Source organism: Mobula hypostoma, chromosome 14, assembly GCF_963921235.1.
Source record: "Mobula hypostoma chromosome 14, sMobHyp1.1, whole genome shotgun sequence".
Lineage (NCBI taxonomy): Eukaryota > Metazoa > Chordata > Chondrichthyes > Myliobatiformes > Myliobatidae > Mobula > Mobula hypostoma.
In genome coordinates, this window is record NC_086110.1 from 4,876,513 (window position 1) to 4,891,722 (window position 15,210).

General features: G+C 41.4%; 1 protein-coding gene across 1 annotated transcript in view; it reads right to left on the minus strand.

The window, feature by feature from the left end:
* Positions 1-15,210, minus strand: part of aars1 (alanyl-tRNA synthetase 1) — a 62,689-nt gene that overhangs the window by 35,714 nt on the left and 11,765 nt on the right. The window contains exons 2-8 of the mRNA XM_063066608.1: positions 14,250-14,413; positions 11,729-11,917; positions 8,119-8,264; positions 7,350-7,541; positions 6,724-6,868; positions 2,605-2,750; positions 99-207 (exon numbers count right to left, since the gene is read on the minus strand). Coding sequence (XP_062922678.1) covers positions 99-207; positions 2,605-2,750; positions 6,724-6,868; positions 7,350-7,541; positions 8,119-8,264; positions 11,729-11,917; positions 14,250-14,393 — 1,071 coding nt within the window. The 5' untranslated portion in view covers positions 14,394-14,413. The remainder of the gene's footprint in view (positions 1-98; positions 208-2,604; positions 2,751-6,723; positions 6,869-7,349; positions 7,542-8,118; positions 8,265-11,728; positions 11,918-14,249; positions 14,414-15,210) is intronic.

Here is a 15,210-nt window from a genome sequence, read left to right on the forward strand (position 1 = left end):
GGATCATTTAGAGAAGGACATCACTTTTTTTTAATGTGCTGACTCAGTGCCAAGATCAACACTCATACAACCACAGTAATAACCAATGATGTACATACCAAAGATTCTACCACCACGTCAACCAGAGATGCAAAGAATCCCTTTGATGCATTCAACTTTTCATGGGAGTATCGTACTGCTCTTCGTAAAATCCGCCTCAAAACATACCTGGGTAGAAGGAGTGTTAGTGGTATCAAAGCACTGTTACTATGACCAGAATCACACTGAAAGCTTTAATGCCCAATTCACTGTGTTTAAGTTTTTATAATAAGCAAAAAGACAACTCTGACAATCATTTCGCACCAACATACTATTGCTTATAATGTGTAATGATAACGGTCTCAAAATATATCATAAATTAAAGGTGCTTTGTTAGTGTTTTGGATGTTTAAAAAACAGCGGTGATATACAGAAGCAGCCAGCAACAATCTTTTCTCTGGTGCTGCTGGTACAATGCCACACACAGCACACACAGAGGAGCTCAGCAGGTCAGGCAACATCCATGGAGAGAAATAGTTTGGGCTGGGACTAAAAGGGAAGAGGGGCCAAAATAAAGTGAGGGGAGGGGAAGGAGTACAAGCTGGCTGGCAGCCCTCCTTCATAGCGCGGAAGGAAGAGGAATCAGAGAGGAGGGGACAGTGGACCACAGAAGAGAGGGAAGGGATCGAAACCAGAGAGAGGTGATGAGTAGGTCATGAGAGTTGGGGGAGGGGGAAGGGAAGGAAAAGGGATAAGCGGGCCTAGTCATACTCATGATCTACAAGAGCCCCTCACCTGCCCAATTTCCAGCTTTCTGCAATACACTGTGACCATTCCCTCCCTCCCCACAGATCTCCCTCCTGGCACTTATTCTTGCAAGCGGAACAAGTGCTATACCTGCTTCAACATCTCCTTCCTCACTACCATTCAGGGCCCTAAGCAGTCCTTCCAGGTGAGGCAACACTTCACCTATGAGTGTACTGGGGTCATCTACTGTATCTGCTGTTCCTGGTGCGGCCTCCAGTATATCGGTGAGACCAAACAGAGATTGGGAGACCGCTTTGCCAAGCACCTATGCTCTATCTGCCAGAAAAAGCAGGATCTCCCAGTGGCCACTCGTTTTAATTCCACTTCCCATTCCAATACGTCCATCTATGGCTTTCTCCACTGTTGTGATGAGGCCACACCTAGGTTGGAGGAACACCACCTTATATTCTGTTTGGGTAGCCTCCAGCTGACGGCATGAACATTGATTTCCCAAACTTTGGGTAATCCCCCCCACTCCCCCTCTCCTGAATTCCCATCCCCTTTTCTCTCTCTCACCTTATCTCCTTGCCCACCCATCGCCTCCCCCTGGTGCTCCTCCCCCATTTTCTTTCTTCCATGGACTTCTGTCCCTTTCACTAATCAACTTGGCAGCTCTTTACTTCATTCCCCCCCACTTCAGGTTTCACCTATATTCTCATGTTTCTCCCTTCCCTCCCCCCACCTTTTAAATCTACTCCGCAGCTTTTTTTCCCCTGTAGTCCTGCCCAAAATGTCAACTATACTCCTTTCCATAGATGTTGCTTGGCCTGCTGAGTTCCTCCAGCATTTTGTGTGTGTTCCAGCTTCTGCAGATTTTCTCTTGTTTGTGATTGGGCCTATCCTTTGTTTCATTAAATTTCATTTTTTATTCCTTTTCAGTTTGCAATATTATTTTTGCCACTGAAGCACTGTTGCCTGTGTACTATCATACATCTCCTACTTCAGTTCATTTCCCGCTTTTCCTTTCTTATCTGGTTCTAACTGCTCATTGCTAACCAGTTCTAGCTGTGGCAAAATGTCATTGATCTGAAACAGACACTGCACTTCTTCTCTGCTGAGGATTAATAATGGATTAAATAATGGATATTTAATATAAAAACTCAAGAACACTGCAAAGAACATACCAGCCCAGTCAGCCCTTCAAACCCATGCCAGTCAGCAGGTCCATGAATGACCTTCCTTCTCCGTATCATTTCCCTGTCCTGTCGCCACATGCCTTCATTCCATTAATACCCTGATCTGCCTACTTATATTTTGAATGTATCGATCAATGAATCATCAATCACTGGAAACTGGTAAGGCGGTAGCATACTCGGACACAGCCCCTCTTTCAGTCCAACCAAAGGTGTAATTATTTGTCCTCTACACCCAGAGCTGGCTGCGTAATGCTGGTTTGGGAAGTGGGCCCTCCCGTTGCTGTTGCTTCCAGCATTCGCTCAGTGGAAGACAAGCTAGACTGCGTTCATCTGTGCCTGCACCATGCAATATGAGGAACTGCTGCGGGTTCTTGCAGAAATGTGGCTCAAGGACAATATTCAGCCAAAGAGGCTTGGGCTATATTATTATTTTAATTACTTTTTTTTTACAACGGAACAGTTTCTGCCATCATAATTATATGTGCTATACGTGTTATGTGTGACTGTCGGTTCTTTGCTTTGCACCTTGACTCCAGAGTATTTGTCTGTATTTAGGTGTTTGGTTGAATGACAGTTAAACTTAAAACTTAAACTTGAATGATCCTCCACAACCCAGCATGATTTTTGTTACTTTCCAACTTACCCTCGACCAGTATTATCTGGTCTGCCTCCATCAGACAATGCAATTGTTATCGTCCGTGCATGATCTGCCAGCACTCTGTATGCCATGTCAATTCCATCAACATCTTCAGCTCCCACCTTCCCTGTATACGGCCTGATACCAGTTCCCTAGGAATACACAAGTAAACTAGAAATTAACACTACAATATAATTGCATGAAAAAGGGGGCATCAGAATAGCACCTTACAGCATTTTTGCTACTTTACCCAACATACCTTAAAAACATCATAAGAGCAAGGGATGTCTTGGATCATTTTATTAAGTGTTACAAGAATGGAAAACTAACAAGAGTCGTTGAGTCAACAAAGGATAAACAGTCGAGGTTGCCTCATCCTCAGACTAGAGATAACAATATTCCAGTGATAACAATTAACCTGTAAAATAGCTGGATTTAAGAGGTCTGAGATTTGTCATCCACAGGCAGTCACGAAACAAAGAAACACCATGGAATCCATTCATGAAAACATCAAACACCCAACACACGAAAAAGTAACAAATTGCACGAACAGCAAAAAGCAAGCAGACAACACATAAGAATATTAACCATCAAACCAGGAGTCCAGTAGTATTCAGTCTAGTTCAGTTCAGTGTTGCGCCACTAGGCCATTGTAGGTACAGGGCAAAGTATTCTTTGCTGAAGCACCCTAGACCGCATCGATCATCCCAATCCAACAACACAAAATCAGCGAAAAAAGTAACCAGAATCCAGGAAAACATGCAACGTGGATCTCAAAGTCTGCCAAAATGAGTCCAGAGCCTCTCCAAATGATGCTTGCAATATGGATCCCAACACTCCTGCACTTTCCTCCAACAGCAGCTAATGAGAGGGAGAGGAAGACTGGTCAAAAGCAGGCAGACGGCACTAAACACTTGCTTGTCAACTTCAGCCTTGCTTGACACCTCAATTGGAGGAAATCAATGGAGTCGATCATGACTTGCACCCTCAACATCTCAATTGGAGAGAAGCAATGGAGTTGACCATGGTCTTGTGCCTTCAACACCTCAATTGGAGAGAAGCAATAGAATCAATTATGGACTTGTGCCCTCAGTGCCTCAATTGGAGAAAAACAATGGAGTCGATCATGACTTGGGCCCTCAAAACCTCAACTGGAGAAAAACGATGGAGTCGATCATGGGCTTGTGCCCTCAACGCCTCAGTTGGAGAAAAACCAATGGAATCGATTACGGACTCACACTCCGTCTCCAGGCTTCCAGGCCGCACACTCTGCTTCAAACTTCACCGAGCTCCCTCGAAGACAGTGAAGCACCAGATGGCTCAATTGATCCAAAAGCATACCATCATAATGTAAATCACAGGTTCCAATTGCAGACAGAACCATATTTGAAAGTAGTAAAAGTAGTAGTTCTGTGACTATCTACAGGACATCACTGTGACAGCTGACAGAATTTTATCTATCTATTTAGAGACACAGTGTGGAACCATTCTGGCTCTTCGATCCGCACTGCCCAGCAACCCTGATTTAACGTTAACCTAATCTCAGAACAATTTACAATGACTAATTAATCTACCCGGTAGCTCTTTGGACTGTGGGAGGGCCCGGAGAAAAGCCACGCATTCAAGGGAGAGGATGTACAAAGACTCTTACAGAGGATGCTGGGATTGAACTTCGAACTCCAATGGCCTAGCTGTAATAGTGTTGTGCTATGCTACCAGTTACATAAATTGGTCTCATATGATTGTTGCAAAATGGAGGAAGGCGTTGAAGTACAGCATGTTTTGATTTAAAAGAAGTCAACAGTGAAACTGTTGGTTAAATGTAGTGAACTTCTCACTTCTTGTTGATCTCCTTTAAGTAATGATATCTGCAAATTCAGGTATGTATTAGGAGGAAGAATCCAACACAAAGACCAGTTTACTGTAGCCATTTTTTTTGGAAGGAGTAAGGAAAGTTCATTTCTAAAATACAAGATATTCTGCAGATGCTGGAAATCCAGAGCAACACACACAAAATGCTGGAGAAACTCAGCAGATCAGGCAGCATCTATAGAGAGGAATAAACAGTCAAGATTTCAAGCAGAGATCCTTCATCAGGACTGGAAAAAAGGGTAAGAACCCAGGGTTCAAGATCAGTTGGGAAGGACAAATGGACACGGGAGTCACAGAGTAGGTGATCCTTGTAGGAAGTGGAGAATGGAGAACAGGAGAGATATATTTAGTGGTAAGATCCCATTGAAGATGGCTCATTTCTAGATACTGCTTACGATATTGGGATCTTATATAATCATGTGTTTTGAAGTGAAAAGCTGAAAAGTTTTGAAGTAAAATGCCAATTCTGATATTAGAAACCTGTTAGTTTTCAGTAGCAGGTGTCACACCACTTGGATCTGGCTATTTTATAGGTTAATTCTTATCATTGAAACATTGAGTATGAGAAGGCTACAGCTGCTTTTTCCTTTGTCTTTCCTTTGTTCTCTCAGCTCCTCTTTCATGTTCAGTTTCTATTTCTGTAACACTTGATAAAACAATCGTAAATAATCTTTTACAAACAATCACGTTTAATTCAACAGACAGTCAAACTGATGTGGCAAACAATTAGGAAGGTCACTGTGCCCTGGTCTTTAGTACAAAAGAACTTGGGTACAATGATAATTGGGGTGCCACAGTAGTGCGGCAGTTAGTCTGATGCTATTACAGCTTGAGGCATTCACTGTTCAATCCCAATGTCCTCTGTAAGTTTCTACATCCTCCCCATGGAATGCATGAGTTTCCTCCCCAAAGACATACAGGGTAGGTTAATTGGTCATTGTAAATTGTCCCATGGTTGAGTTAAATCAAGGTTGCTGGGCGGAGTGGCTCAAAGGGCCTATTCCATGTGGTACCTCTAAGTAAATAAATAAATAAGTAAGATACAGACATTCTATGTTACAATTATACAGCAATAAAAACAGCCCAGGGTCATTCAAGCTCTCATGTCTGTTCTACCAGTCAATAAGATTACATCTGATACGGCTACTTTCTTGCAATATGTCACACTCTAACTTGAATATACTCTATGACCGAGCCTCCACAGCATGTTCGCGCAGAGAATTTCTAAGATTCATTACCATCTGGATGAAGAAATTCCTTTTCACCTTAGTCCTGAATGGCTCACTCCTTACCAAGGTCCTAGATATTTTCGGGGAACCGAGTGGGTCAGGCAGTATCCATAGAGAGAAATAGTCAAGGTATTGGGTCGAGACTGACAAAGGGTCTGGACCCAAAATGTCGACTCTCAGACGCAATCTGACCCAGTGAGCTACTCCAGCATTGTGAATGTTGCTTCAGATTCTACATCTGTAGTCTCTAGTGCAAGAAGGTCATTAGTCTTTCATCAAAGTCCTCTAGCAATACGGGACAATATATTACTTGCCTTTTGAACTGCTTGCTGCAATGGGACTTGAACTTTCAGTGATTTACAAGGCTACCCAGGTGTCTCCAAAAACTGATAACGTCAAATCTCAAGCCAATTATAAATAGGATGACCTCACATGTTACTATCCTGTTCTTTCTTATCCAGTGATATTTTCTAAAGCCTTTTGAAGCACCCAGCATCAGGAAATTTGGATGTACCACCCAGTCTTCCCAACCAAATTGCTGGTGCAGACTACTGACAAGCTGGTGGGGCGGCACCAAGAACAGTGGGTACAAATCTGGTTTCCCCACCCAAAGAAGAATATATTTGGATAAAGAGAGGGCAATGATTGCCAGATTGATTGCTAAATACAGGTTTGTGCTACAAAGTGAAACTTGGGCTACATACTTTACAATTTGGAAGAATGAAATGTGATTTCATTGAAATGTATTCAATCCTTATGAGACATAACATGGTAAATGCAGAGATCAATAGATTTTTGGATATTAAGGAAATCAAGGGAGATGGGGTTATTAAAGAAAAGTAGCACTAAGGCAAAAGATTAGATGCGATCTTATAAATATTTAAGCAGGAGCCAAGAATTGAATGAATTACTGCTACTATTTCTCATGGAGAGCAAAGCCATGATGTATGAACAGAAATTGATTAATGGTAATAACCACAAATTGAAACCACAGGTCATAAAATGAGCATTTTTCAGAACTTACTTTCTGAATTGCTTCAAAATAAGGCAAAAATAAGTCTGTGTCATAATTTGACATCTTGCCTTGTAGTACTGATACTAGCCGCTCAAAACCCATTCCAGTATCAATGCTCTTCTTGGCCAGGGGTTTCAGACTGCCATCGCTCTCTCTAAAGAAATGCAAACAGGCAATCAGTTCATTACCAGAAATACATATGCAAAATTATTTAGTTCTACCACAGCAAACTAAGAAGAAATACTCAATACCCATGACACACCAAACCAACTGTCAATTCCCAAGGAATTTTTTAAAAAATTAGATCTCTCGTGCACCAATTTATTGGTAATGAACTCAATGATATCTAAAGGCAGCTAATAAAAGCACTGGGCAAATTTATCCCATTTCTGCTAGAAATTTAAAATTTAAAGAAATTTAAAATTTTACATGCCACAAGGCCTAAGTAAGCACCCACTGACAGATAGAACTCAATTGCAGCACTTTAGAGAACAGGTAAGAAGAAAGGGAATTAACATTAGTTTACTTGGCCACATGGATTTTACATACCATAACTAACAATATTAAGAGAGTAGTTCTTTAAATATGAACAGGAGAGTTGGATGAAGATATAGAACATAGGGTTACAATTTTACCTGTTGAATTGAATGAACACAAGATTCCAGACCTCCAGAACATTAGGGTCATCCATGTTGACCAGGTGAGCAGCATCACGTCCTCCAATACGATCGTAATGTATCTCACTGCATGGGCCGCAAGGGCCGGTGTCACCCATCTCCCAGAAGTTATCCTTCATGCTGCCTGGCAGAATCCTTTCTTCTGCCATTCTGGTAAAAATAAAAAGTTAACTAGATTTAATACAAATGCAGAAAGACACCAAGCTCTATGTATTTTACAGACACCATTCTGTTTAATTCAAAGCAACAAGTATTTTTTCTTCAACTGTAAAGGATACAATTGAAAAGGTTTATCTTTAAATACTTCTAAATACAGTACCCAACAAATTGTAGGGTTCCATCATATGAGTATTGAATGGCTGTCACAAATGCCAGGATAATTTCAGAACTACCTCTCAAGTCTACAATCACAGCTGGGCCAACAATAAACATCAATAGAGAAGAATTTAATCTTTAGATTGACCAATTTTAAATTCATTCTGCTTGTATGTGCAGTTGAAGAATTTAAAGTAAATGCTGGGAAACTATAGGTATTCATCATTGAAAAGGAAAATCCTTATAATGTTCTTTCATGACCAGCTCTGCTATGATATTGAAAATGTTCCAAGGGAAAATATTTTGATTGAACTCCAGCCCGGTTCAACCTAGTAGATATACAGGCTTCCTCAAATTACATAATGGAAGATCTAGCTGGAATGGAAATAGAAATGAAAAAGGGAAATCTCACCCTAGGTTTGTCCAGACCTGCTTGCATTCAAGATCTGGCTCCAGCCCAGCTCTTTCATCCCCTCCAAAGTAAGTCACGTAAAGCCTGTCGATGGAGATTCCAAACTCTTCCGTCAACAGTTCCAAGGCCATTTTGCAAGCCAGTTCCTACATGGATGAAGGGAATCAGAGTATCCACACAGACTGAATCACTCCAGATTGACTTCTACAAGTATGGTCTGAAATATATCTTTTAGTTTGAAGGAAACTGCAATTTGAATGGTATTTTAACTGAAGATTAATATAAAGATGCTCCCATTTACAAGTGAGAGCAGATCAGAGACAATGAACATTAGATAGGATAGGTACAATAAGTTGAAGCCATTGGGCTGAAGAGCACAGATGTATTCAAGTAGTAATTGTTAAGATGAAAGGTGTTGGCCTTCATTAGTCGGGAGATTGACTTCAAGAGCCGCAAGGTAATATTCCAGCACTGTAAAACTATTTAGCCCACATCTGGAATATTGTGTTTAGTTCTGGTCACCTCATTATAGGAAAGATGTGGAAGCTTTATCAGGATGCTGCCTGGATTAGAGAACATGTCTTATGAAAATAGGTTGAGCAAGATAGGGCTTTTCCTGTTTGGAGAGGAGATGGATGACAGGTGAATTAATAGAGGTGTACAAGATGATAAGAGGCTGAGTTCGAGTAGATAACCAGAATAGGGCAGAAATGGATTGTATGAGGGGGCATAACTTTAAGGGTACTGGAGGAAATTATTGGGGATGGGGGAGGGTCTGAGATTAAGTGTTTGTTTGTTTTTTTTTTACCCAAAGAGTGGTGGGTATGTCGAACACATTGCCGGGGTAGTGGTAGAGGCAGATACATCAGAGACATTTATGAAATACTTAGATAAGCCAATGGATGCTAGAAAAATGGAGGGCTATGTAGAACGGAAGGGGTAGAATGATCCGAGAGTGTGGTAGTGTCCTGTGTAATTGGGTAAACATTTGAGGAAGGTTGGCCAAAGAGGGCTGAGGTACCTGTGCATTGTAAACACCGGAATGGATGAATTGAGCTTACTCCCGTTTCTGCACTGTAATTACAGCATAATCAACAAACTGCATATTTCTAAAATACCCTGTACCTAGAGAGGTGGCTCCCAGAAAAAAACAATAAACTTTGCAGTATAGTCACTAACTATAATCTAGAGGCACTGACCTTAAACGAAGACTTCAACGCTGTTCAGATACACGTACTGCATTTATTACTTTCCTTCCCCAACACAGCTCTCAGTACTTCTACCAAAGCACTGTGCATAACAGTCTCTTTCCTGACGGACACTTTGCACATGCAAGGTAACATCTACTCTTCTATGCCCTACTTTCAATGGGGTTTGGTTGCACCCAAGCCCTATGGGATGTACTGCTCAGAGAGGTGACAGATGGAAGCCCTTTCACACTTTTAGGCTTTGTGATTTTGGTCCAGCAAAAGTATAGCAATATATTACATTAGAAGAATGTGTACAATTTGAAAGCAGTGGTGATCCCCCCCCACCCCCCGTCTGTGGCCCTGGTAGGAGTTATGCCCTGATAGGTAGCTCCAGGTAAGAGTTATGAGTCTAGGAAGCATTCAGAAGACCCAAGCTGCTACAATGCATTGTGGACACAACAAACACATTGTGTACAATGTTGTACACACTGTGAAGTGTGGTGGGGGCAAAGGAGCTGGTTGTGGATTACAGGAGGAATGGAGATGGGCTAACACCTATTAGCATCAATGGATCTGGGGTTGAGAGGGTAAACAGCTTCAAGTTCCTTAGCATCCACATCACCGAGGACCTCATGTGGTCTGTACACACCAGCTGTGTGGTGAAAAAGGCACAACAGCACCTCTTTCACCTCAGATGGATGAAGATGTTTGGTATGGCCCCCCAAATTCTAAGAACTTTTTACAGGGGCACAATTGAGAGCATCCTGACTGGCTGCATCACTGCCTGGTATGGGAACTGTACCTCCCTCAATCACAGGACTCTGCAGAGAGTGGTGTGGACAGCCCAGCACATCTGTAGTTATGAATTTCCCATGATTCAGGACGTTTACAAAGACAGATGTGTAAAAAGGGCCCGTAGGATCACTGGGGACCTGAGTCACCCCAACCACAACCCATTCCAGCTGCTACCATCTGGGAAACGGTACCACAGCATAAAAGCCAGGACTAACAGGCTCCCGGACAGCTTCTTCCACCAGGCCATCAGACCGATTAACTCACGCTGATTTGAGTGTACTCTATATTACATTGACTGTTATTTTTATTATAAGTTATTATAAATTACTATGATTGCACATTGCACATTTAGACGGAGATGTAAAGATTTTTATTCCTCATGTATGTAAAGGATGTAAGAAATAAAGTCAATTCCAGAGACATCACAAAATGTACAATGAAATGCTAATCAAGCAGTTGCACTATCCTGGACTTTGAAATTCTTGAGCATTATTGGAGCTGTACTCACCCAGTAATTATCACAGTACATTCCTGACATGCCCAGCAGATGGTGGAAAGATTGAGGTGTCAGGGGACAAACAACATCAAGCAAAAAACCAAGAATTTGACGTTACTTGACATGCTGAGTACTTTAGATTAGATCAGCCTTATTTGTCGTATTTACATCAAAACAGGGTGAAATGTGTCATTTGTGCCAATGACCAACACAGTCCGGGGATGTGCTGGAGCAGCCCACAGTGTCGTCATGCTTCAGGTATCAACATGGCACGCCCACAACTTACTCACCTGAACATCTTTTGTTTTGGAATGTGGGAGAAAAACCCAACATTGGAGGGAGAACAGCGGACACGGAAGATCGTACAAACTCCTTACAGGCAGTGGTGGAACTGAACTCGGGTCACTGGCACTGTCACAGCACTGCACCAACTGCTATGCTACTATGTCACCCGCCTCCCCCCCCCCACCAAGCTACCATGCCACTCCTGCATCCGCTGTTTTATTTCATATCTCTACTGTTTTGTATCCGACAAGTTCAGTATTACTTTTTCTGCTCTCTGATCCATTTCTTATTCCTCTCCAACTTGCGTCTCTGCTGGATGTATGAGCTACGACGGGCAAACCTTCAAATGGCATCGGGCCACTGCGGTCTCTAATGGCTGACAAGCTGGTACAGCTATTTCCTTTGTTCATCCTCAACCTTCCCCCATCTCTGCAATTTAGGGAATGTTGATTTCCTAGTTTTAAGGTATGGAAATCACCTTGAAATGCTGAGAATTCTCTTTTTTTCTCCAGTTATGCTCCCTGACATGAGAATCTATAGCATGTTCCTTTTTATTACAGTGCTTTGTCTTGAAAATACTTGTTTCATCAATGGGAAACAATCCTGGAATAGCCCACCCAAAGCCACTTTCACCACAAGGGCTGAAGCAGTTCAAGGCAACAGCATATTAGCATCGTTTGAAAGGTATGTTAGGGATGGGCAGTAATTGTTGCCATCCTCACAGCCTCTAATACCACATTAGACTAAAACATCACGATACCACCAGCTGTTGTTGGTTTTGCCATTGATGACACTTTCCTTTCTTACTAATCCAATACTGTTGTCATGTAAACAGTTGATTTACCTTGAAGTAATCACCAAAGGACCAAGAACCCAACATTTCAAAAAAAGTATGATGATAAACATCCTTTCCCACATCATCCAGGTCATTGTGCTTTCCTCCAGCCCGTATACATTTCTGAGTATTTGTAGCTCTTAATAATTTTGCCATTGGGTGGGATGGATCGATGGTGTTCAAGAAGATTGGTTTAAACTGTGGAGAAAAAAAGGTCACTGATTAAAAACTTTAAACAGTCTCCCTGAAAAGTTATTGACAGATGTTAGAACTACCATTTTATAGCTCCTGGCAGAACTTTTATGATTTAACCATACAAAGCATAAAAGCAGAGAGGGCATATAATATGGCAAAACATATGGTGGATGATTGGGAAGCAATTAAAAACCAACAGAAGGCAACTAAAAAGCCATAATGAGAGAAAAGATGAAATATGAAGTGTTAGCCAATAATACAAAAGAGGATACAGGAAGTTTTTCAGATATACAAGGACTAAAAGAGAGTGGATATTGGACCACAGGAACATGATGCTGGAGAGGTAGTAATGGGGGACAAAGAAATGGCAGACAAACTTCGTAAGTATTCTGTGCAGTCTTCATTGTGGAAGACATTAGTGGGATGACAGAAATGTGAGAATGTCAGGGAGTAGAAATGAGCGTTGTTGCTACTAATAAGGAGAAGGTGCTTGGGAAGTTGGAAAGTCTGAAGGTAGATAAGTCACCCAAGACCAGATGGACTGCACCACAGAATTCCAAAGGAGGCAGCTGAAGAAATTGTGGAGGCATTAGTAATGATCTTTTAAGAATCACTAGATTTTGGAATGGTTCAGGAGGACTCTGACAACCTCTTACAATCCTGTGCACTGGAGCTTCCATCCCTGGCTATGATACGTCAGAATGCTCTCCACTGTATACCCACAGAAATTTGCAAGAGTATTTGCTGAAATACCAAATCTCCTCAAACTCCTAATGAAACAGAGCTGTTAACGCGCTTTCTTCAGCATTGCATCAATGTGTTGGGATGAAGATATATCCTCTACGATACTGGTGCCACAAACTTAAACCTGCTCACTCTTTTCACCACTGACCCCTCAATGAGGACTGCTGAGTGTTCTACCAACTTCCCCTCTCTTAAGTCCATGAACAATTCCTTGGTCTTACTGATACTGAGTACAAAGTTATTGCTGTGACACCACTCAACCAGCTGAACAAACCTCATGCCTGTATACCACCTTGACACCATCTGAGATTATGCCACAACTGTGGAGTCATCAGCAAATTTATAGATGTTTGAGCTGTGTCTAGCCACATAGTCGTGAGCGTGCAGAGAGTAGAGCAGAGGGCTAAGCACGCATTCTTGAGATGGCTTGTGTCAATTGTCTGCGAGGAGATGTATTACCAATCCACGATTGTGGTCTCCTGATAAGGAAGTTGAGGATCCACTTGCAGAGGGAGGTAGAGAAACCCAGGTTTACAAGCTTGATGATTAGTAGCGAGGGAAATAGAAATAGTTCAACATTGTAAAGGGAAGAAAAATGTTTGGTACTCTGGGACAAGAGCGCTAAAGGCTATTCTTCATCCATTCTACATTGTAGTCTGCCCAGTACACAAGATACATCCCAGACACATTCCTCCCCATCATTAGAGCAACACACATCAAAATTGCTGCCTGGCCTGCTGCATTCACCAGCAACTTTGATGCATGTTGCTTGAATTTCCAGTGTCTGCAGAATTCCCTGTGTTTACCTCCCCATCATTAGTCGTATCTACAGGAGGCAATGCCTCAAGAAGGCAATATCTATCATCAAAGATCCCCACCATTTGGGCCACGCCACCATTTCTTTACTATCATCGGGCAGGAGGTGCATGAGCCTGAAGTCCCGCACCAGCAAGCTAAAGAACAGCTCTTTCCTTTTAACCATTTGGTTCTTGAACCAACTGGCAAAATCCAAATCATTAACAGCTTAGCAAAACAGTTTGGTCACTGCACTAACAGACTAATTAACCATTTGTTCTTTCTTGTAAAGACTGTGTACCATTTACGTTTACATGTGAATACTGCTTATATGATGCTATTGCCTATGATGTTGCTGCAAGTTTTTCCACTGCACGTGTGCATATGTTGATATGACAATAAATTCAACATTGACTTTGAAAATGCATGGCAAATTGGACATAAACCTGAACAGTTACAGGTTAATGCCCAACTAATTTATAAAACTGAGTTATACATAAATACTAACAAACAAGAAAATTTACAGATGCTGGAAATCCAAGTAAAACACACAAAATGCTGGAGGAACTCAGCAAGCTAGGCAGCATCTATGGAAACAAGTACAGTCAACGTTTCAGGCCAATTCCTGCTGAAGGGTCTCGTCCCGAAACATCAGCTGTACTTTTTTTCCATAGATGCTGCCCGGCCTGCTGAATTCCTCCAGCATTTTGCGTGGTACATAAATACTAATGTTGCGTAATTTCAAGGGCAGAGAGATTAAGAACATCCACAGTAATGTGGCAGTCTGTTGTCTTACCTGATTCATGCCAGCATTTGCAAAGAGAAGAGTGGGGTCATCAAGAGGAATAGTTGCTGAGGAGTGCACATACTCATGGCTGTGTTGTTTAAAGAAATTAATAAATTTCTGGCGAATCTCTCTAGCACTCAGTGGCAAGGCCATTTTGGAGCAATTCACAGGGTCTGCAGAAAACAAGAGTACATAAAAAACATTAAACTTCATTCCATGCCAATTTATCTTCCAATGGAAAGTCACGAATTGATGAGAAACAATTCCTCTGGCATTACAGGCCATTGTAGAATTACTGTGTCAGAAAAGCAACCAGTTAGTATTCTCATCTAATATTCATATAAGTAAGTTATTTTATAGAAATAGAAAGTGAAAGTGTCACTAGACAAGAGTACTGAAGGAAAGCATAACAGTCTCTGATTTACACCAGGAAAATCACAACAGATAGGTAATCTGACTGGGATCTTGTTGATGAAGACTACTATTCACTGTATTGATTTGCTGACCAATAGCAGCCAGCCAAAATCAAACTTCAAACATCAACTATACACAAAATGAGTATATACATCTCTGTTACCGCCCTTTTCAATTATTTCTAAATGTTCTGAAGTTCATCCAGGGGAGCACCTTTCACCTGACAAGATGTCCAGTTCATTTTTTTTATAACATAAAAATGCAAGCTTGTCCAATTTTAATGCTGTGCAGCATAAAATATTTAACAATTTTATTCTTCTGAGCCATATCATATTCCAAACAAAATTCTGATGAACCCAATTCAGATAGAACTTCTGAGAATCTATCATTCACATCTTAGCATAGTGATACAGAGCTTGAAGTACAATTCCAATAATCTAAACCACTAACTCAAAAATTTAACTGCATAACGAGAACATAATTAACTCCAACAGCGATGGCTCTGAAACCACAAATAATGGAAATGATTTGAAACATTCCTGACAATAATTGTTTT